Raw genomic sequence first — 20376 nt, forward strand, 5'->3', positions numbered from 1 at the left:
ATTTATCAGCTCCAGCCAGTAAAATTTTAACAATGTGATATTTTTTCAGAGTGTCCTAAGGATCAAGATCTCTGGAAACAACATTATGGCAGACTGTAGGATGTGTGTACGAGTGAGTCACTCAGTCTGTCTGACTCTTCTTGACCCCGTGGACTCCTCTGCCCATGGGATTCTCCAGGCAAGAATACTGGAGTGGGTTGCAATGCCCTTCTCCAGCGAATCTTCCCAACCCAGGGACTGAATCCAGGTCTCCTGCATTGCAGGCAGATTCTTTACCATGTGAGCCACCAGGGATGTCCCCAAACTGACATAATTCCAAGGCAAGACTGTGAGGGTATACTGATGGCTTTTCCAGGTAAAAGCAAATTGCTTCTGGTGGTCCTTACAAATTGGTATGGAAAAAAGACTTATTTCGGTCAATAGCTATGTGCCAAGTGCCAGGGTCTCTGTTGATTTGCTCAGGTAAAGATCTGGAATAGCAGCTACAATTGGAGTTACCACATGATTAAGTTTACATTAGTCTGTGAGAGTTGGACTACAAAGAAAGCTGAGCGCCAAAGAATTGATGCTTTTGAACTGTGGTGTTGGAGAAGACTCTTGAGAGTCTCCTGGACTGCAAGGAGATCCAACCAGTCCAACCGAGATGCTGAAGCTCCAATGCTTTGGCCACCTGATGCAAAGAACTGACTCATTTGAAAAGACCATGATGCTGGGAAAGATTGAAGGTGGGAGAAGGGGATGACAGAGGATGAAATGGTTGGATGGCATCATCGACTTGATGGACATGAGTTTGGGTAAACTCCGGGAGTTGGTGATGGACAGGGAGGCCTGGCGTGCTGCAGTCCATAGGGTCGCAAAGACACAACTGAGCGACTGAACTCAGCTGAGTAAGTCCTGCAGAGCGCGAGACTGGGAGCTTCAAAAGGCCCGCCTCTCCCGGGCCCCGCCCACGACCAGGCCCCGCCCCTTCCCTGCCCGCCGCGGGGTGAAAGCCCCGCCTTCCGTGGTCGCAATCATCCAATGGCCTAGATACACGGCTCGGTGAATGCCCAGGCTTTAGGTGTCCGCCTGGCGCCTGACCAGAGTCCTGGGGAACTCGGTTGCTCTTAAGCAGTCCCGTCCCCGAGCTGCCCGAGCGACACGCAAGCTCCCCTCACAGTTCCCTCGCAAGGGGCGGACCAGGCCTCTGAGCCCGCTCGCCCCCCGCCCGCGGAGCCCCGGGTCGACCCCGGACGCGGCGCCCGCCGCGCGGAACTCTGGGAGTGGTAGTTCTGGTCCTGCTGGCTCCCTCTGGCTGTATCGGCGGCCGAGACTCACCGGACTACAACTCCCAGACGCCCGAGGGCGCTTTCGCTCGGCCGGCCGGCGAGGCCGGTGGGCGGGGCCGGGCCGGCGCTCCGCAGCTGTCAGCGACTCCCGGAGCCCGCCGCCTACCTCGGTGTGTCTCCCTCGACCCCGCCGGAGACCCCAGCATGGTGCGCGCCAGCACCGTGGGGGCGCATCTCCCCGCGTCCGGCTTGGACATCTTCGGGGACCTGAGGAAGATGAACAAGCGCCAGGTGAGGACGGCCCGCGTGGGGGCCGCGCCGCGGAGCCGGGGTCCCGGAGGCCCGGGGTTCGAATCCTCACAGAGCCGCGGGCGGGCGCGCTCTCGCCCTGAGGAGGGCGCGGTTAGCGGAGCGGGGGGTGGCCGGGAGGGGAGCGAAGGGGACCCCGGGTGCGCGCTCTCGCCCTGACGGTGGCGCGGTTAGCGGAGCCGGGGGCCGGGAGGGGAGGGAGGGGGAGCCCTGACCTGTGGGCGTCAGGTGTGGTTGAGCAACCGGGGCGGGGGCAGCGGGCTCTCCCGCGAGGGACCCCGAGGGGCCGCCCGGTGGGCCCGGGGCCGGGCGTGAGGTAGGCTGCCCGCGGGTGGGAGCGGCAGGCTCGGGGGGAGAGCTTCCGAGAGAGGGGAGCTGTCGCCTGATTCCTCCCCACCCCCAGCGCAGCGTCTTCCCTTCCTGGGGACTCAGGACCAAATGGGGCGCCTCGTGCAGGAGAGCGCGCGGGTCCTTCTCCGTCACTGTGGACCGAACCCGTGTTCCGGAAGGGCTTCCAGGGGTCCTCCCTAGCCTCCTTCTCAGACTCTCTGCTCTGGCAGCGCCTTGAATCTCGGAGACGGCTCGCTGAGGGGTCTTCGGGCACCTGGGCTTCATATCTCACCCCTCCTGAGAGGACCTCCGAGGAAGACTTCGTGCTTGCCCTCCCCTTAGCCAGCCTCCGCCTCCCTCTCTCTCTCTTTCTTCCAAGTAGAATTACAGAGGAGCGCATTAGTGTTGCGGGGTTCGGGAACTTGCATCCTGTGAACGGGGTTGAGAAACCTGGTTGTCTCTAGGGGTGCGTGTCAGATGAGTTCCTGGGAGCTTGTGTGATGAAGATGGGTTGCGGCAAGAGATTATCACTAGCTTGAAAAGCCAACAGCTAATGCCCTGAGCGTTGATACTGTTACAGGAAAATCCTCCAGGAGGCAGTTGTTGAGTCGCTTGGTCATGTCCGACTGTTTGGTACCCCATGGGCTGCCACCGCCAGGCTCCATGGAACTGCCCCAGCAAGAATACTGCAGTGGGTTGCCAATTTCTTCTCCAGGGAATCTTCCCGACCCAGGGATCGAACCTGCATCTCCTGCACTGGCAGGTGGATTCTTTACCCCTGAGCCACCAGGGAAGCCAGCTCACTTCCCCCCAACCCCCAACCCCAAGCAGAGACTTAATTAAAAATCTAAATTTAATTGGGTAAGTATTTTAAATGTCCTGGAGAAGGAAATGGCAACCCACTCCAGTATTCTTTCCTAGAGAATCCCATGGACAGAGAGGCTTGGTGGGCTACAGTCCACGGTTGCAAAGAGTCGGACACGACTGAGTGACTTCACTTTCACTTTAAATGTCTCTAAAACTAGTACCAATTGTCAACTGCACACTGTCAGTGAAGGTCTTCTGAGGAGTGTGTCAAACCCTAAGTCGGTTTGCCTTTGAAAAGTTCTGTGTGTTCCCACTCTGAGTGATAAGCCCCATTAGTTTGCAATTGCCTACATTTTGCTAGTGTTCTAATTAAAATTCAAAAGCTCAAATCTGATGCCTCCTGGTACTTTTTTTTTTTTAAGTTTTGTCTTTTTTCTTTTTCCCTCCAAAATAGCATCCTATGACACCTTTTCAGGCATGCTCGCTCCACCAGTTTTGGAAGCAAGACCTCCTTTTTCTGCTGCCCTTGCTTACTGTTAATTAAGGAAAGAGCCACTTGCATAAACAAGGACTCTTTGTTTCTGCAGTGAGGAAAAGAGGAAGAAAAACAGCCATTGGCATTTCTGCTGCCCTGCCAGTCACAATATCTGGTCTGAAATGTTTGTTTAAAATGCTGAATCGTTGGTTATTTCATCTTTGCTTGCCAAAGACTGAGTGTGGGCTTGCTTCGAAACTCTGCGGGGGGGATTAAGTGCCGAGCACACAGAGTCGGTGGGCAAAGATGAGCAAGAAAAGGCGCCAGTGTAATGTGTGGTGTGTATTTCCAATCAGCTTGTCAGTAGTTCCATCGAAATGACTGTTTCTAGATGCCAGGATTTCAATTCTAGGCTTAGATAGTAGATCATTTAAAGGTAGGTTGTTAGAAGGGTGATCTGTGGTTTTGAAGCTAACTTGATTAGATTAATTAGTTTGTTAGACTTCTATATAATTGACTCTCTTTAGCAAATAGATGTCTTGCTCAAAGGAATTTTTTTTTTTTGAGGAATTGGTTTTACTTCCCCTCAATGAATTTTTCAAGCATAGACAGTCATAGTGGAAAATACATTCTTAGTACATAGTCTTTATTAGGTAAGTGGCAAGATTGTATAATTTGTTTTATTAGAGTGGAGCCCAGTGGTTTGAAAACCTGTATAAAATTGGATATCTCTAGAAAACCATGACTTGTGCCTTTCCTAATCAGAGCGGCAATTCATAATGAAACAACAGATGTTTATTAAATCTGGTAAGTCAAGCGGAGCAGGTGGTCAAGTTTTTGAATGTGAACTCTAGTGAATAACTTCTGCTTTAGACTGATGTGACTCAAAAAGTTGATTTTACTTTAGAAGCAACTGTTTAATATCTTATAGCCCAACACTTAATATCCATTCAGCACTCCAGTTTCCTTTTTTGTTCACTTGGGAATTTAGTTTCATGATTTGCTATTGACACTTTTGCCAAAGAGTTTTAAAAAATGGTGTGTAATTTTGTTTTCCTGTTTTCACTAACTACATCAAAATATCTTAGTTATTTTAATTCACCTTTTGTCCCCACTTTTGTAACCTTGACAGTCACCTCAAAGTATACACTTTCACTTTCCATGGTCAAAAATTGAAATTCTACCTAATCTTGTAGTTTGTGTGAATGCGTTTTAATTCCTAAAGTCACTTTAGGCGAAAAAAAAAAAAGTCCTAAAGCTTTTTTTTTTTTTTTAAACGAGCACCTCTCCGACTTTGGGCAAGGGGATGTTCTGCCATGGTCCTCACTTCTGGTTTGCCCTGTTTTCTTCAGCTCTACTACCAGGTCTTAAACTTCGCCATGATCGTGTCCTCTGCGCTTATGATCTGGAAAGGCCTGATTGTCCTCACCGGCAGTGAGAGCCCCATCGTGGTGGTGCTGAGGTGGGTCCCGCCAGACGTCCAGCTGCTGTTGGCGACCCAGGAGCAGCGTGGACAACCCAAACTCAGTGTCTTAGTTGGATAAGCTTTAGAGTGTTCTTTATTAGTACTTATTTTGAAAAGGTTTCATTTTTTTCTGGCTTTGGTTGAAAACTCTTCTTTATCAATAGGCATTTCATCATGTTGATCTCATGCTCTAGGGTAATATGATTTACTTCCATCTTTGAATGTTTTGTGATTCCCTGGTGGCTCAGAGGGTAAAGAATCTGCCTGCAATGCAGGAGACCCAAATTCAATCTCTGGGTCGGGAAGACTCCTAGAAGAGGGGAATGGCAAACTCACTCCAGTATTCTTGCCTGGAGAATTCCATGGACAGAGGAGCCTGGCGGACTACAGCCCATGGACTTTCAAAGAGTCAGACGTGACTGAGTGACCATCAGCTTCACTTTCAAGTGCTTGAAGATGCTAATATGCCTTAGATAGCTGAGTCTCCCTGAGGTGGGCATGGAGCCCCTTTGCTCTCTAGGGGGAGAGGCAGGCTGTGGCAGTACTGTGGGCAAGGTCAGAGTCGACCAGGGCAGGAGAAGCAGCAGGCCCCTGGTTCCCTGTCCCTCCTCTCGGCCCTGCAGCCACGTGATGGGGGACAGCCCCGGCCCTGGCTTCACCGGGCCGCCCTCTGTGACTGGCTAGGGGACCCACTTCTAGAGATACAGCATTTCATAAACTTAGGAGCCTGAGGATGGCATAACTCACACACAGAGCTGAGGAGGGGCTCTAACTCACTGGTGTTCACACTGTGCTCCAGGAGTGCCCCAAGGGCCAGGTAGATGAGTTAGGAGAGAGAAGGGGACTAAGCTCATGGGCCCCCTTAGCCTTGCTTCAGTTGTGACAGCTCCACTTATACACATTCTGTGTGATTATACTTTACCTGGTAAGATTTCATTTGAAAGAAGGATTTTAAGGCTTTTGGGAAAAAAAGACATTAAACCCCTCAAATTCAGATGGGCTCTGTCATCCAACAAGTAAGGTAGCTGAGGTCTAGTGAGGCCACGTTGCTTCCATCTCACAGTTATTTCTGCAGAGCCAGAACTCTATCTGAGGTGTTCTGGCTCTTCTTCAATCCGCAGACACACTTGCATGCAGAGATTATTGTAAAATTGCAGCGTGTGGGGACTTTTTCTTCTTTTAAAGCATCCTTTATAATTCTAAAGCAGTTTGGTTGGTCAGCATAAGCTGTTGACATCACAAGGGATGTGTGACCTTGGGGAACTCCCTGGCCCCTTAAAGAAAGCACGTGTAAGTAGTTATTAGTTGTTTAAATGTAATTTGAACATTTCAAAGAACTGCTGACCTAATGGGGCACGATAATGACTCTGTGCCAAACTGCAGTGCACACTTCCTACCTCTAAGACTTGTTCAGGGAGTTGTATTTTAAACAAACAAAACAAGGTGGTCATTGTTATCACAGACTGAGATGGTTCTCTTCCCACTGGATGTCTTCAGGAATTTTGTTGGAGTAAAGATGAAGCAGTAGGTTAAGAAATTATCCTGAGCATTTTAACTGTCATTCTTTAAAAGAAAATGAAACCCTGAAGCAATTATGTTGTATTTTCAGAAGATGACAAGATGAATTTCTGTGTTGGGGGGACAAATAACTTTCTATGTTGTCAGGCCATCAGTTCAGTCGCTCAGTCGTGTCTGACTCTCTGCGACCCCATGGACTGCAGCATGCCAGGCCTCCCCAGCACCAACCCCTGGAGATTGCTCAAACTCATGTCCATCCAGTGGTCTACCTTGGGGGAAGAAAAAATTTTTTATTTAGATATCTTCTCTTTCTTTTCCTCTTAGTCATTTCTATTTCTAGCTGTTTATACCTTTTTAATTCACATTTTCTTTTTTTGATTGCTGAATCTATTACCAGACTTAGTGGCAATGGTTTCACTTAAACCTCTTGGCAAAATAAGCCTCCTGGTGGTTCAGTGGTTAGGACTTCAAGCTTTCATTGCCAAGCGTGCAGGTTCAGTCCCTCATCAGGGAACTAAGATCCCACAGGCCTCATGGCAAGGCAGTAACATAAATCTCTCAGTAGCTGCAGGCCAGGCTCGGCTACCTGCCCCCTGGCCACCTTCCTTGGGTGCTGACAAGTGGAAGGTCAGCGGCCCTGGTGGGACGGGAGACCAGCATCTGGAATGGCTCCTGTTGTGAACCCACGTCTTCCTGTAAAGCTCCCCATCTCTTCCTTAGACTGGTTCTTTCTCCCCCTTCCTGCCCTCGACAAACTAACTCATCGTTGGTTGTCAGACCCCTGTATTTAGGTCTTATTTATTTTCTCATGCATTAAAACAAAGCAGAAGCACATGTAAAATGAATTCTGTTTCGATGATTTCAGCTTCCAGTAAATTACATACACACGACAGAATGCAACAATGACCCTAGAGTATTAACCAGCTTTCAGAGTCTCTAGTTCTGAGTGAAAAATAGTATTTGTATTGATAAATGTAAAACCCTTATAAGGCTAAAAATGGATTTTTACTTCAAGGGGTCCAGCTTATTCTTAGTTCTTTTGGAGATTCCTTAAAAAACTGGAAATAGAACTGTCTTATGACCCAGCAATTCCACTAATGGGCATACACACTGAGGAAACCAGAACTGAAAGAGATACATGTACCTCAATGTTCATCGCAGCACTGTTTATAGTAGCCAGGACATGGAAGCAACCTAGATGTCCATCGGCAGATGAATGGATAAGAAAGCTGTGGTACATATACACAATGGAGTATTACTCAGCCATTAAAAAGAATACATTTGAATCAGTTCTAATGAGGTGGATGAAATTGGAGCCTATTATACAGATTGAAGTAAGCAGAAAGAAAAACACCAATACAGTATACTAACGCATATATATGGAATTTAGAAAGATGGTAACAATAACCCTGTATGTGAGACAGCAAAAGAGACACGGATGTATAGAACAGTCTTTTGGACTCTGTGGGAGAGGGAGAGGGTGGGATGATTTGGGAGAATGGCATTGAAACATGTATATCATATGTGAAACAAATCGCCAGTCCAGGTTCGATGCAGGATACAGGATGCTCGGGGCTGGTGCACTGGGATGACCCAGAGGGATGGTATGGGGAGGGAGGTGGGAGGGGGGTTCAGGATGGGGACACGTGTAGACGCCATGAATCCATGGCAGATTCATGTTGATGTATGGCAAAACCAATACATATTGTAAAGTAATTAGCCTCCAATTATATAAATTTATATTAAAAAAAAAACAAATCATCGAGGGGCCACTAGTGCCCTTTTCATGCTCAAATCCAAGAAGAAATCGCTCCCTTTCTCACCGCTGTCACCTTGAGCAGTCAGATGGGAATCTCTGGAGCTTGTTTAATTACTCATAGATCTGCTTGACGGTTGGGAAAAGTTGACATTCCAAGTAGTATGTTTGTTAATATCCTTTGTGATTTGAAACGTTTGCCTGGTGAGCCCAGGACACTTCTCACGTGACTTTGTGTTTCTTTCCAGCGGCAGTATGGAGCCAGCCTTTCACAGGGGTGACCTTCTGTTCCTAACGAATTTCCGGGAAGACCCCATTAGAGCTGGAGAAATAGTTGTTTTCAAAGTCGAAGGACGTGACATACCAATAGTTCACAGAGTAATCAAAGTTCACGAAAAGTAAAGAGCCTTTACTTCTCTTTGATTTTATTTTGTAGACAAGTCTGTGGACAGCTTAATGGTTGATTACAAAGTAGCAAAAACACTGGATTACATTCCTAGTTTTGCCATTTAGTGATTGGGGTGACTTTGGACCTGTGACTTAACTCAGGCCGTGAGATGTGAATGTCAGTACTTTACCCACAGTGACCCCCAGGGCGAGTGTGAGGATGAAATAAACTGATGTTTACTAAAGCACTTGACAGACTCGCTGTACAAGGTAAGGTGGAATGTATTCTTGTGTACTATTAGTTATTTGAAGGAGTCTCAAAAGAAAATCAAATCTCATGGTAACTGGGGATCATTTTGGTGAGAGAATTATCTCCTGAAATGCAGAAAGCTACCTGTTTCTCTTTGTCACTGTGGACCAACTGGCATTCTTAGCAGTAATGTTAGCCTTGGATGAATAAAAATTCCTTTCCCCAGCCCGTCCCATGATTTGATTGCTGCATATCCTGCATTAATTCCACCCCTCCCCCACAAACAGCTTTGCTTTTCCCTTAAACGTCAGTGATGACTTAATAGGATACTTCTTGGGGACCAGAAGCAATTGTTTCCAGCTCAAATATATTGTTTCCCTGAGAGAGTACAGTCAAGTGATTAGTGAAATGTTACATTTTACTTATTTGGTTATTCATTTACCTTTATGCATCTTAGTGCAGCCTTTTACTTGCATGCATTGTAGAATTAAAACCAGGCGTGTGTATTAGTATATTTTAAATAATGGAGCATTGCTCTGTTACTGTTTGTGTGAGTGTGTGAGTCTATTTCTGATAAGAGATTGTCATTCCATTCAGTATTTCCAGATTTTCCCCAAAGACATTTGATACTTAAAACATCCACTTCATTTGACTCTAAACGTTAGCATGACCCTGTTTCAGTTTGTGTTAATACACTGGGACTACAACTAGCATTGCCTTGTTCGTAGTGCTTGATAACTTACAGATGGAGAAATATGCTCTGTCATGATTGTGTCAGAACTCGCACGTGATTTTGAAACAATATCCAAAGATGAGAAGTTGCTCAAAACTGAGAAGTAATGACATTTTTCTGTAAGTTACGTGAATTGTGAGCAACAGCCCAGATTTTTTCCCTCTTAATTTCTTGTATAACCATGGCTGCAAATCGGCTAGCTCCCTTTGGCATGGTTTCAAATCTTTGTAGGCTTTTAGTATTTTATCAAATTATTGAACACATTTTGTCATTTGTCTTATTGAAAAATAGATCCTCTCAATAGTTCTATGAGGCTGTAATATTGTGCTTCTAGTGTCAGGGCTGGGTAAGCCCCAGTTTACAATGTTTAAAACAATTCCCACCTGTCTCTAACACAGCAGTTTTATACCGTTCATAATTCCTGTTTGTTTGCAAACTGGATTGTATGCCACTTGGCTCAGTGGTGAAGGAAATAAGGCATTCACACATCCCACGTTTGGTAAGGAAAAGAAAGTTTGAGAAGAGCTAAGAGAACACTTGTGTTTGAATTACCTTATGTTCAGATCAGGTTAATCTAGTACTCAGTTCACATCTAGAGTCAAGAGGAATATAATCCATGTTAACCTGTTGGTCCATGAGGACAAAGAGTGGATGGAAATAGACTCTGGAGCGAATCGTGGCCTTCCTGGCACCCTGTGCTGAGCCATGTGTCTTGGTCAACAGGGGAGCTTCAGTGTTTTTGAATTTATTCTACAAAATTGTCACTAGATCTGTGCTTGAGTTGAATGGTTGTCTGCCAGCAGGCATCTCAAGGCGAAAAAGACCAAGTCCTGTTTGACTGCTTTTCTCCATGCCCACCCTTGCCTGTAAAGGGTAGGCCAGACTGACATTGTTCTCCTGATGCTGCACTGAAAATAATCTTTGACAGGACCTTGCTTTGCTTTCCAGAGACAATGGAGACATCAAATTTCTGACTAAAGGAGATAATAATGAAGTTGATGATAGAGGCTTGTACAAAGAAGGCCAGAACTGGCTCGAAAAGAAGGACGTGGTAGGGCGAGCCCGAGGGTGAGTGAGGATTAACTTTTCTTTTAAGTTCCATAGAATATGCAGAAACCAGAAACATATTTAGAAACAAAGAAATCCAATGTAGAGGTTAATGGCGTTGTCCATTCCAAAGATGATATGTCAGGAGAGCTGTAAGCAGTTCTACTTTATCTTGTGAGGCGTGAATGAAGCTCAGAACTGCCCAAGGACCTGAAGTCTAAAGCTGAATGCCAGTATTCTATCTATATCATGGATTCAATTCTATTTTGGAAATAAATCCTCACCTGGAGATTAGTTATTTATAAATTTTAAATAATTAGAAGTAATCCTTTCAGAAATAACTACTGTTTAACACTGTGGTGAATATTCTAGATATTCCTTGTGCCTATATAGATGTTTGTGTGCATACATAGCATATAATTTTACATAAAGGAGTTTTATCTTTTTCACCCAGCAGGAAGTTGGAAATAACTTTCTGTGCCAAATCTATGCCTCTATCCTTTTAAACAGCTGCATGCTGTTCTTCTGAGAATTGTAACTTATCTCACTAGTCCTCTTTTGATGGGTATTTAGATTGTTCCCCTGATCTTTCACTACTAAGAAAAGTTCTGTGATCATATTTTTTTTTCATACCCATCTTTGCATCATTGTTCCAGCCATGAGTTCTGCTTCTGATTGACACAGCAGAGCCTCTCCTCTTATTAAATACCCAAAAAGGTGATTCTTCCCCTCTCTTGGTGGCCCTTTTTCTGATTAACCCTTGTTAGAAATGTCCCCTTTCATCGAAACCCTGCCAGCTGTGTGAGGCTGGAGAACATGGGTGACCGTTTTCTAAGATACAGCTTCACTCATCAGCGCACGGTTGGAGGCCTCCTCTGGCCCCTTCTCCCCCTCTGCTCACGTTCTAATCGCTTTCATGCTATCGCGTTTCCTCCTGAACATCTGCAGGAAGGTGAGGGGGGCTTGCAGCTGGCCAGCCCTGTGCTTTTAGACACTCTGCTGAGAGACTGTAGAAGTGAGAGGTTGGAGCTGTTGCATTAAGCAGACTGGAGGGTACCAAGGAGGTATTACCTTGTTTATCACCAGTAACATGATGGAGTCTTGGGTCAAACTGATTCTGTATTGACATTGATTTTGTTGGCTGCTGGTAAGTCACTTCAGTCGTGTCCAACTCTGTGCGACCCCATAGACGGTAGCCCACCAGGTTCCCCCGTCCCTGGGATTCTCCAGGCAAGAGTACTGGAGTGGGGTGCCGTTGCCTTCTCCGGATTTTGTCAGCGATGTCATTCATTGGCTGGTTTCTGCTGGCTTATCATCTCTGGGCTCATAGTCATGTTTGGATATAAACTATGCAATCCACGTTTGCATTCACTGCCCAACCAGCTTGTTTGTTGCATCTGAAAAGTCTGTGCAATGAAAGTGATGGGGCTTCCCTGGTGGCTCAGATGGTAAAGAAACCGCCTGCAGTGCGGGAGAGCTGGGTCCAGTCCCTGGGTTGGGAAGATCCCCTGGAGAAGGGAAAGGCTACCCACTCCAGTATTCTGGCCTGGAGAATCCTCGAGGGCAGAGGAGCCTGGCGGGCTACCGTCCGTGGTGTCGCAGAGTCAGATACGACGGAGCAAATAAGCACGCACAATGAAAATGATGAGGATTCCTTCAGTTAGAAACCACTTACTCTTGTGCTTTCAAAGGTCTCTCTCACAGCAGTTTACATATAGGTTGTCTGAATCTTCAGTTCAGTCGCTCAGTCGTGTCCCACTCTTTGTGACCCTATGGACTGCAGCACAACAGGCCTCCCTGTCCATCACCAACTCCCAGAGTTTACCCACTTCTCTACTAAGGAAAATTAAGAACTCGCTTTGTGAAAGTTGCCGATTCTGTTGTACAAGGGGCTCACCTGTTTTCATGCTCTTACAGCGGAATGCAGCAAGAGAAGACACGTAGCATCTCCTTCTGCTGATTTGCCTTCTTAAAAAATTGTCCTGGCTGTTAGCTCTGCTGCTTTTTACTAATAAAGCCGTTTGAGACAGCGGTGCCTGTTGCTCTTATGGCCCCAGTCAGTGGTGTTCCTGAGGAAGGCTTTGCCCTAAGGCTGATTCATAGTGTCTTTAAGTATTACTATCATATTACAAACACTGTTTACATTTTTGGCTGTTTGTCCCACAATTTAGGTTTTTACCATATGTCGGTATGGTCACCATAATAATGAACGACTATCCAAAATTTAAGGTAGGAATTTATTTGTACGTCTGTATTTTTTTTTTTTAATATTGGCGCTTTTACATGTGCAACTGTAGAGATGCAGTCTGTTTAAAATGTTTTGCTGGCTAATTCTTCTGCAGAGAATGTGCTGTTCACTGCAAATTAATCATTTAAATTGTAAATTTTAAATGATTGAAAGTGGCTACTTCTACCTCTTATGTTTATATAGTGTTTTCTAAAATGGCACCTATATATTTTTTGCTTTTTATTCTGCACATCTTTAAACATAGGAAAAAAGTAGTACAATAAGCCTAGTAATGCTTATTTCCCAACTTCAACAAGAACAGCGTCCATATTTGCTTTTTAGTCTCCTGAAACACAATGGGAAGCCTGTCCAGGAATGAGAGTGCGTTGGCTGTGCTTGCTGGGCGTGTGGTCCTTGGGCCGTCGGTGTGTTAGGGTCTGCGTTGCCGTGTGTCTGCATCTTCCCTGTGCTGGTGGCTCGCTTGGAGACAGAGCGCAGGGAGGAGGCCTGCCTTTGGTTCTGTCCTGGCCCAGCGCTGACCAGACTGGTTCTGAACACACTCGTAGACCGCGCTTATCTGTAGGCCTGTGTTCACGATTCTCCACTGTGCTTTCCTTACAGTATGCTCTTTTGGCTGTAATGGGTGCATATGTGTTACTGAAACGTGAATCCTGAAGTGAAAGGCAGTTCCTGGGACCAGACTGAAAGAAATTTTGTTGAAGAGAAAAGTTAATATATTTGAAATGTTCCACTTTCTGTATAAAAGGAAACGGTGTGGAGACATCTTGTCTTGTTCGAATAAATGATTCATCAGTGAAGACTGCTTTCTTTGGTGGACTCTGATTTGCATGTGTTCCGCCTCTCTGCCGCTCACGATAATCGGGCTGAACCGAGCTTGAGGGTCTGCAGCGCTGCAGGATCCCGGCAGGCCGTCTCTGGGCCTGGCTGGCTAGGAGGACAGCGCGCAGTCCAAACGCGGTACACTTGTCACATCTGGGTTTTAGAAAGACAGTTCTGCTTTACTGTAGTGTCCTAATGGGAGAGAAACCCAAGAGGGAGGGGATGTGTGTGTATGTATAGCTGATTCATTTTGTTTGCAGTAGAAGCTAACACAACATTGTAAAGCAATTATACTGCAATAAAAATTAATCATAAAATTTTTTTTTTAAATAAAATTCTTCACTTACTTTTTCTGGGGAAAACAAACAGGCCCTAAAAAGAAAATAATTTCTTATTTATAGAAGTGTAGTCTGATAAATGAATAAAGCCTATAAATCTTTTTGGAAGGAAAGATGTAATCTGCTTTGTTCTTGTGGTTTGGTGTATCTTGAGATAGTTGGAGAAATTATTTAATAAGAGTTTGCAACAATGTGTACTCCTCTGATAAACTGCAGAAAGCACAGACGGGTAGAAGGGCTGTGTCCCTCTTCCCTTCAGCCTCCCTTTTCCGTTTCCCAGGGTTATAGTTTAGTCTTGCGTATACAATAGTCCTTTGTTAAAATATTGATCAGACCCTAATATCCCGGCCGCTGCCTTAGGTCCTGGGGCTGCTCAGTCCCAGCCTGGAATAAGGTTACAGTCCAGTATGAGGAACAGGTGATAAACTGACTTCGGGAGGGCCAGCTTCTGTGGGAAGGTGAAGCAGGAGGTGTGGGTAGATGGTGATTTCCACATGGTCAGGGAAGACCTCCGGGTGGGGGACAGTGAGCAGAGTTTAAAGAAATGCGAGGCACTGAGGCACAGACGTCTTGGGGAAGAGCCGTCCCGCAAGTGCAGAGCCCTGGCCCCTGGTAGACAAGGGTTGTGATTCAGGAGGCCCGGAGAAGGGGACCTGAGACAACGCTCCCAGGGAACACAGGCGTTGCTGGTGCCTGGACCATGCTGCAAAGCATCGGGACTGGAAAGGACGACGTCAGTGGGGTTTCCAGGTACTCTTCAGTTTTGCCAAAATGGTCCCTTTCTGCTGAACGATACGATGTTGACATCCTACTCAGAACTTACAAATCTGCCTCATTCTTTTAGGTTTGTCCAATTTGGATCTAAGAATTTGGAATCTCTACAGGTCACTTATGGAGATGGAAATGGCAACTCACTTCAGTATTCTTGCCTGGACATTGCATGGACAGAGGAGCCTGGCAGGCGACAGTCTATGGGGTTGCCAGAGTTGGACATGACGGCAATTAACCCCCACCCCCACCAGGTCACTTAAGCACCTGTGGGCTTGCGCTCACCCTCCCTCAGCCTCCGGTGGAGGATGCAAACCGCCCTCAGCACCCTGCGTGTCCCCAGAAGTCGGTAGATGACTCCTTAGCCTGATGCTACCCTTGTATCCGTTTGCACTCCGTAAACATCACCCACGGTCACTGTGTTTGCCCCTTTGGTGTAACCGGTGCCTTGACTGAGCTCTGAGTTGGTGACAACCAGCAGGAGTGATCTGTCGGGGGGCAGGGGCAAGCCTCCCCTTTAGTCTTTTATCTCTGCTAAAATAGGTTATTGCGACAATAATGGGCTCTTCCTGTTGAAATCAGCAAAGTGATAGAAAAAAAAACTGTACAGGGTACTTCCTAAAAAACATTTTCTCTTGTGCCCTTTAATAAACCGTTTTTAAAGAAAAATAGATGTTTCTCCCCAGAACTAAATTTTAAAATGTTAGGTCAAAACTTTCTTATTTTAGCATCTTCCAGAGGTTCTATAGTTGGCTAATACAAACTTTAAGAAGCTCTTCAGGGACTTCCCTGGTGGTCCAGTGGCCAAGACTGCACGCTCCCAGTCCAGGGAGCCAGGGTTTAGTCCCTGGTCAGGGAGTTAGATCCCACGTGCTGCAAGTAAGACCCAGTGCAGTCAAATAAATATTTTTAAGAATAAAAAGCTTCTTAATGTGGCTAAGCTTCTTGGCAATCCTTTGAACATGGTGATATTCTGAAATAAACTTCGCAAAGACATCTGAGACTCGAATGTGGCTCAGCCAGTGCTAAATAGCACTGTTGTGGCTCATCAGAAAGCATGGTCTTGTTTGGCCTTTTTGAGACTATTGTGCTGTGTGTGTTCAGTCGCTCAGTCGTGTCTGACTCTTGGCAGCCCCGTGGAATGTAGCCCGCCAGGCTCCTCTGTCCATGGGATTCTCCAGGCAAGAATACTGGAGTCGGTTGTCATTTTCTTCTCCAGGGGATCTTCCTGACCCAGGGATTGAATCTGTGTCTCTTGCGTCTCCTGCACTGGCAGGCGGACTCTTGACCACTAGTGCCACCTAGGAAGCCTCTTAGAGGTTATTGGTCTTTATCAAGTAGAAGTGATGGGGCTTCATTCTGGATGGCCTCAGCTGCAGCCCCAGTGTCTAGAATGAGAGCCAGGCCTGTAGAGACAAATGAGCCCTGCAACACGGCAGTGGTTCACCAGGTAGAACCTCTTGCTGGGAGCTTCCGTGTGCTTCGGGGGCACACATTTCTCAAGTGGTCGGGCAACTGTTTTTACACTTCATGACAGCTTGGAAGCCTCAAGGTGAAGGTGTCTGGTGGATACTGGCCAAGCAAGTCATACCTCCTAAGAGGGGAGCGTGTGTCAGTCACTCAGTCATGTCCAACTGTCCCCCACCTCCCCATGGACTGCAGCCCACCAGCCTCCTCTGTCCATGGAATTCCGGAGAACACCGGAGTGGGTTGCCATTCCCTTCTCCAGGGGATCTTCCCGATCCAGGGATCAAACCTGGGTCTCCTGTATCGCAGCCAGATTCTTTACCAACTGAACCACCAGTTAAGCCCCAAGAGGGGAGAAGACCAAGTGTAATAACAGTAGAAGGATTTCAGGACGCCACCCAGTGGAGGGACAGACAGCCCATGTCCCAGTGATGCACAGGGACACTTACACAGAAGCTGAATGGTGTTTGCAGTACTGTGTTTTAAGCTTGATTTAGGTTTCTGTCAAAAACTGGAAATTTTCTACTATGGAGGTAAGATTCGAATTGTTAAAAAGGTAAAATGGTAGAACCTCTGATTTCCCAACCCACAGGTCTTGCCTTTTCCCCTTTGACAGTGAATGTGTCAGTCCTATGCAGACGCTAGAAACGCACACACACACACACACACACACACACCAACAACCAGACTGTGGGCTCTAAACTCTTCTTTAAAAATTTTGGACTTGCCACTGTCTCCAGCAAGCAAGGCTGGGCAGATGAATCTGTCTTGCGAAGTGGAGGAAGTCTGACCATTTTAAGTAAGTCAGGTAGAAGAATCTCTAAATAAAGGGCAGCAAGCCCAGGCAGCTGTGCTGTTGAAAGCTCCCGTGGCCGGAGTGGAGGGCCACTGAGAAACACACGCATGGATTAGTCGGGCGGAAATGCAATTAGGATGCCCGATGTTCACATCTTCCATTTCACCTTCATGAAGTCATTTACTCATTGCCTGGTGTGTGTGGGGGGGCAAACAAATGAGAAATGCACCCTATCTGTGTGCCTCTCTCCCCTCCATTCCCACACCAAACTGAAGCCGGTTGCAGGTTCACAGCGAAATCGAGCAGAGAGTGGTAGGCATTTCTCCCTGCCCTCACAAACACACGCCCTCCGCTACTATCCAAGCCCCCGCCTCCCTGAAGCACAGCAGCATTTTGTTGTTTAGTCACTAAGTTCTGTCTGACTCGACCCCATGGACTATAGCACAACAGGCTCCTCTGCGCGTGGAATTACTCTGGCAAGAATACTGGAGTGTTTTGCCGTTTCCTTCTCCAGGGGATCTTTCCAAACCAGGGATTAAACCCATGTCTCCTGCACTGGCAGGTGGATTCTTGACCACTGCGCCACCCGCGTATCCCGCATAGTCGTATATGTTGCGTGCTCTGCTTAGTCACTCAGGTGTGTCCGACTCTGTGACCCCATGGACTGCAGCCCACCAGGCTCCTCTGTCCATGGGGATTCTCCAGGAAGGAATGCTGGAGTGGGGTGCCATCCAGGGGATATTTCCAATCCAGGGATCGAACGAAGATCTCCTGAATTGCAGGCAGATTCTTTACCATCTGAGCCACCAGGGAAGCCCGCATAGCTGCATAATTGTCACAATTTATGAATCTGCATTACACAAAGTTATCGCCCGAAGTCCACAGTTTACAGCAGGTTCACTCTCGGCGTTGTGCATATGAGTTTTGATAAATGGATAATGACGTGTATTGACCACGGTGGTATCACACAGAATACTTTTACTGCTCTAAAAATCCTCTCCCTATTTATCCATCGCTCCCCCTACCTCTAGCAACAATCGATCTCTGCCCTGTCTTGAAAGTTCTGCGTTTTACAGAAAGTGAAACGAGCGAACAAAACAAACAGAAAGCGTTCTGGGCACCCTCTCTCTGCCGCTCCTCAGTGCTCTTCCGTGGAGGCCCTCCCAGGTTTCCTGGGGCCCTGGGTGGTCTTTCTGGGGTCTCCTGCCTTGAGGACATAGCTCGTAGGCAAATACGCAAAACCAGTAGCTCTCAGGGCCTTATCATCTCTTTTCTCAGGAGTATTTACACTTTAGTGGTGAACCTGTAGAAAAGCTCAAGGCCTTACAACTGGGGTCATTCCAGATGCCCTGATAACTGAGGTCAAAGAATCAGCGGTTTGAGTTCCCACTTCTGCCTTGCTTACACGGCAGGAATCAGTCTGGGCTGACGCAGGGCCTGGCACAGCTGGGCATGCCCACAAGCCCCTTCCCATGGCCCACTGGAAAACAGATGTATGCAGGATGCTGGCCACCCACCCTATTGTCACGCACGCACCCATGTGTGTCCAGGTAAGTGGTTTCTGATGGATTCAGTTCAGTTCAGCTCAGTTGCTCAGTCGTGACTTTGCGACCCCATAAATCACAGCACTCCAGGCTTCCCTGTCCATCACCATCTCCCGGAGTTCACTCAGACTCATGTCCATCGAGTCGGTGATGCCATCCAGCCATCTCATCCTCTGTCGTCCCCTTCTCCTCCTGCCCCCAATCCCTCCCAGCATTAGAATCTTTTCCAATGAGTCAACTCTTCACATCAGGTGGCAAAAGTATTGGAGTTTCAGCTTTAGCATCAGTCTTTCCAAAGAAATCCCAGGGCTGATCTTCTTCAGAATGGACTGGTTGGATCTCCTTGCAGTCCAAGGGACTCTCAAGACTCTTCTCCAACACCATAGTTCAAAAGCATCAATTCTTCGGCACTCAGCTTTCTTCACAGTCTGACCCTCACATCCATACATGACCACTGGAAAAACCATAACCTTGACTAGATGGACCTTTGTTGGCAAAGTAACATCTCTGCTCTTTAATATGCTGTCTAGTTTGGTCATAGTTTACTCCTTCCAAGGAGTAAGCATCTTTTAATTTCATGGCTGCAGTCACCATCTGCAGTGATTTTGGAGCCCCAAAAAATAAAGTCTGAGACTGTTTCCACTGTTTCCCCATCTATTTCCCATGAAGTGATGGGACCAGATGCCATGATCTTTGTTTTATGAATGTTGAGCTTTAAGCCAGCTTTTTCACTCTCCTCTTTCACTTTCATCAAGAGGCTTTTTAGTTCCTCTTCACTTTCTGACATAACGGTGGTGTCATCTGCATATCTGAGGTGATTGATATTTCTCCAGGCAATCTTGATTTCAGCTTGTGCTTCTTCCAGCCCAGCGTTTCTCATGATGTACTCTGCATAGAAGTTAAATAAGCAGGGTGACAGTATACAGCCTTGACGTACTCCTTTTCCTATTTGGAACCAGTCTGTTGTTCCATGTCCAGTTCTAACTGTTGCTTCCTGACCTGCATATAGGTTTCTCAAGAGGTAGGTCAGGTGGTCTGGTATTCCCATCTCTTTCAGAATTTTCCACAGTTTATTGTGATCCACACAGTCAAAGGCTTTGGCATAGTCAATAAAGCAGAAGTAGATGTTTTTCTGGAACTCTCTTACTTTTTTGATGATCCAGCAGATGTTGGCAATTTGATCTCTGGTTCCTCTGCCTTTACTAAAACCAGCTTAAACATCTGGAAGTTCATGGTTCATGTATTGCTGAAGCCTGGCTTGGAGAATTTTGAGCATTACTTTACTAGCATGTGAGATGAGCGCAACTGTGCAGTAGTTTGAGCATTCTTTGGCATTGCCTTTCTTTGGAATTAGAATGAAAACTGACCTTTTCCAGTCCTGTGGCCACTGCTGAGTTTTCCAAATTTGCTGGCATATTGAGTGCAGCACTTTCACAGCATCATCTTCCAGGATTTGAAATAGCTCAACTGGAATTCCATTACCTCCACTAGCTTTGTTCGTAGTGATGCTTTCTAAGGCCCACTTGACTTCACATTCCAGGATGTCTGGCTCTAGATGAGTGATCACACCATCGTGATTATCTTGGTCGTGAAGATCTTTTTTGTACAGTTCTCCTGTGATTCTTAATACACCTCTTCTTAACATCTGCTTCTGTTAGGTCCATACCATTTCTGTCCTTTATCGAGCCCATCTTTGCATGAAATGTTCTCTTGGTGTCTCTAATTTTCTTGAAGAGATCTCTAGTCTTTCCCATTCTGTTGTTTTCCTCTCTTTCTTTGCATTGGTCACTGAGGAAGGCTTTCTTATCTCTTGTTGCGATTCTTTGGAACTCTGCATTCAGATGTTTATATCTTTCCTTTTCTCCTTTGCTTTTTGCATCTCTTCTTTTCACAGCTATTTGTAAGGCCTCCCCAGACAGCCATTTTGCTTTTTTGCCTTTCTTTTCCATGGGGATGGTCTTAGCTAGTTCAAAATTTCAGTCTGAAATTGGTTAAAAAAAATGTCAAAATAACAAATTTGTATCATTCAGGCAGGGGATGGGAACTTGCAA

General features: G+C 46.4%; 1 protein-coding gene across 4 annotated transcripts; it reads left to right on the plus strand.

Annotated features, from left to right (window-relative positions):
• Positions 1-1388: 1388 nt before the first annotated feature.
• Positions 1389-13619, plus strand: SEC11C (SEC11 homolog C, signal peptidase complex subunit). Of its 4 annotated transcripts, XM_068993752.1 has the most exons (6): positions 1389-1559; positions 4542-4651; positions 8177-8326; positions 10247-10366; positions 12517-12574; positions 13194-13581. In XM_068993752.1, exons 1-6 carry the CDS (start codon positions 1473-1475, stop codon positions 13245-13247), a joined length of 579 nt encoding a protein of 192 aa, XP_068849853.1. In that variant the 5' UTR covers positions 1389-1472; the 3' UTR covers positions 13248-13581. The 4 variants fall into 4 exon arrangements, with proteins under 4 accessions (XP_068849853.1, XP_068849857.1, XP_068849855.1 ...); XM_068993756.1 differs by lacking the exon at positions 8177-8326 and having other exon boundaries at positions 13194-13619; XM_068993754.1 differs by lacking the exon at positions 10247-10366 and having other exon boundaries at positions 13194-13615.
• Positions 13620-20376: the final 6757 nt, after the last annotated feature.

The sequence above is a fragment of the Capricornis sumatraensis genome, chromosome 21 (assembly GCF_032405125.1).
Source record: "Capricornis sumatraensis isolate serow.1 chromosome 21, serow.2, whole genome shotgun sequence".
Lineage (NCBI taxonomy): Eukaryota > Metazoa > Chordata > Mammalia > Artiodactyla > Bovidae > Capricornis > Capricornis sumatraensis.

Coding starts and splice junctions, on each gene's coding strand:
- SEC11C (XM_068993752.1), top strand. CDS start 1,473: ATGGTGCGCGCCAGCACCGTGGGGGCGCATCTCCCCGCGTCCGGCTTG. Junction 8,327..10,246: donor GTAATCAAAGTTCACGAAAA/GTAAAGAGCCTT, acceptor TTTGCTTTCCAG/AGACAATGGAGACATCAAAT. Junction 12,575..13,193: donor ACGACTATCCAAAATTTAAG/GTAGGAATTTAT, acceptor CTTTCCTTACAG/TATGCTCTTTTGGCTGTAAT.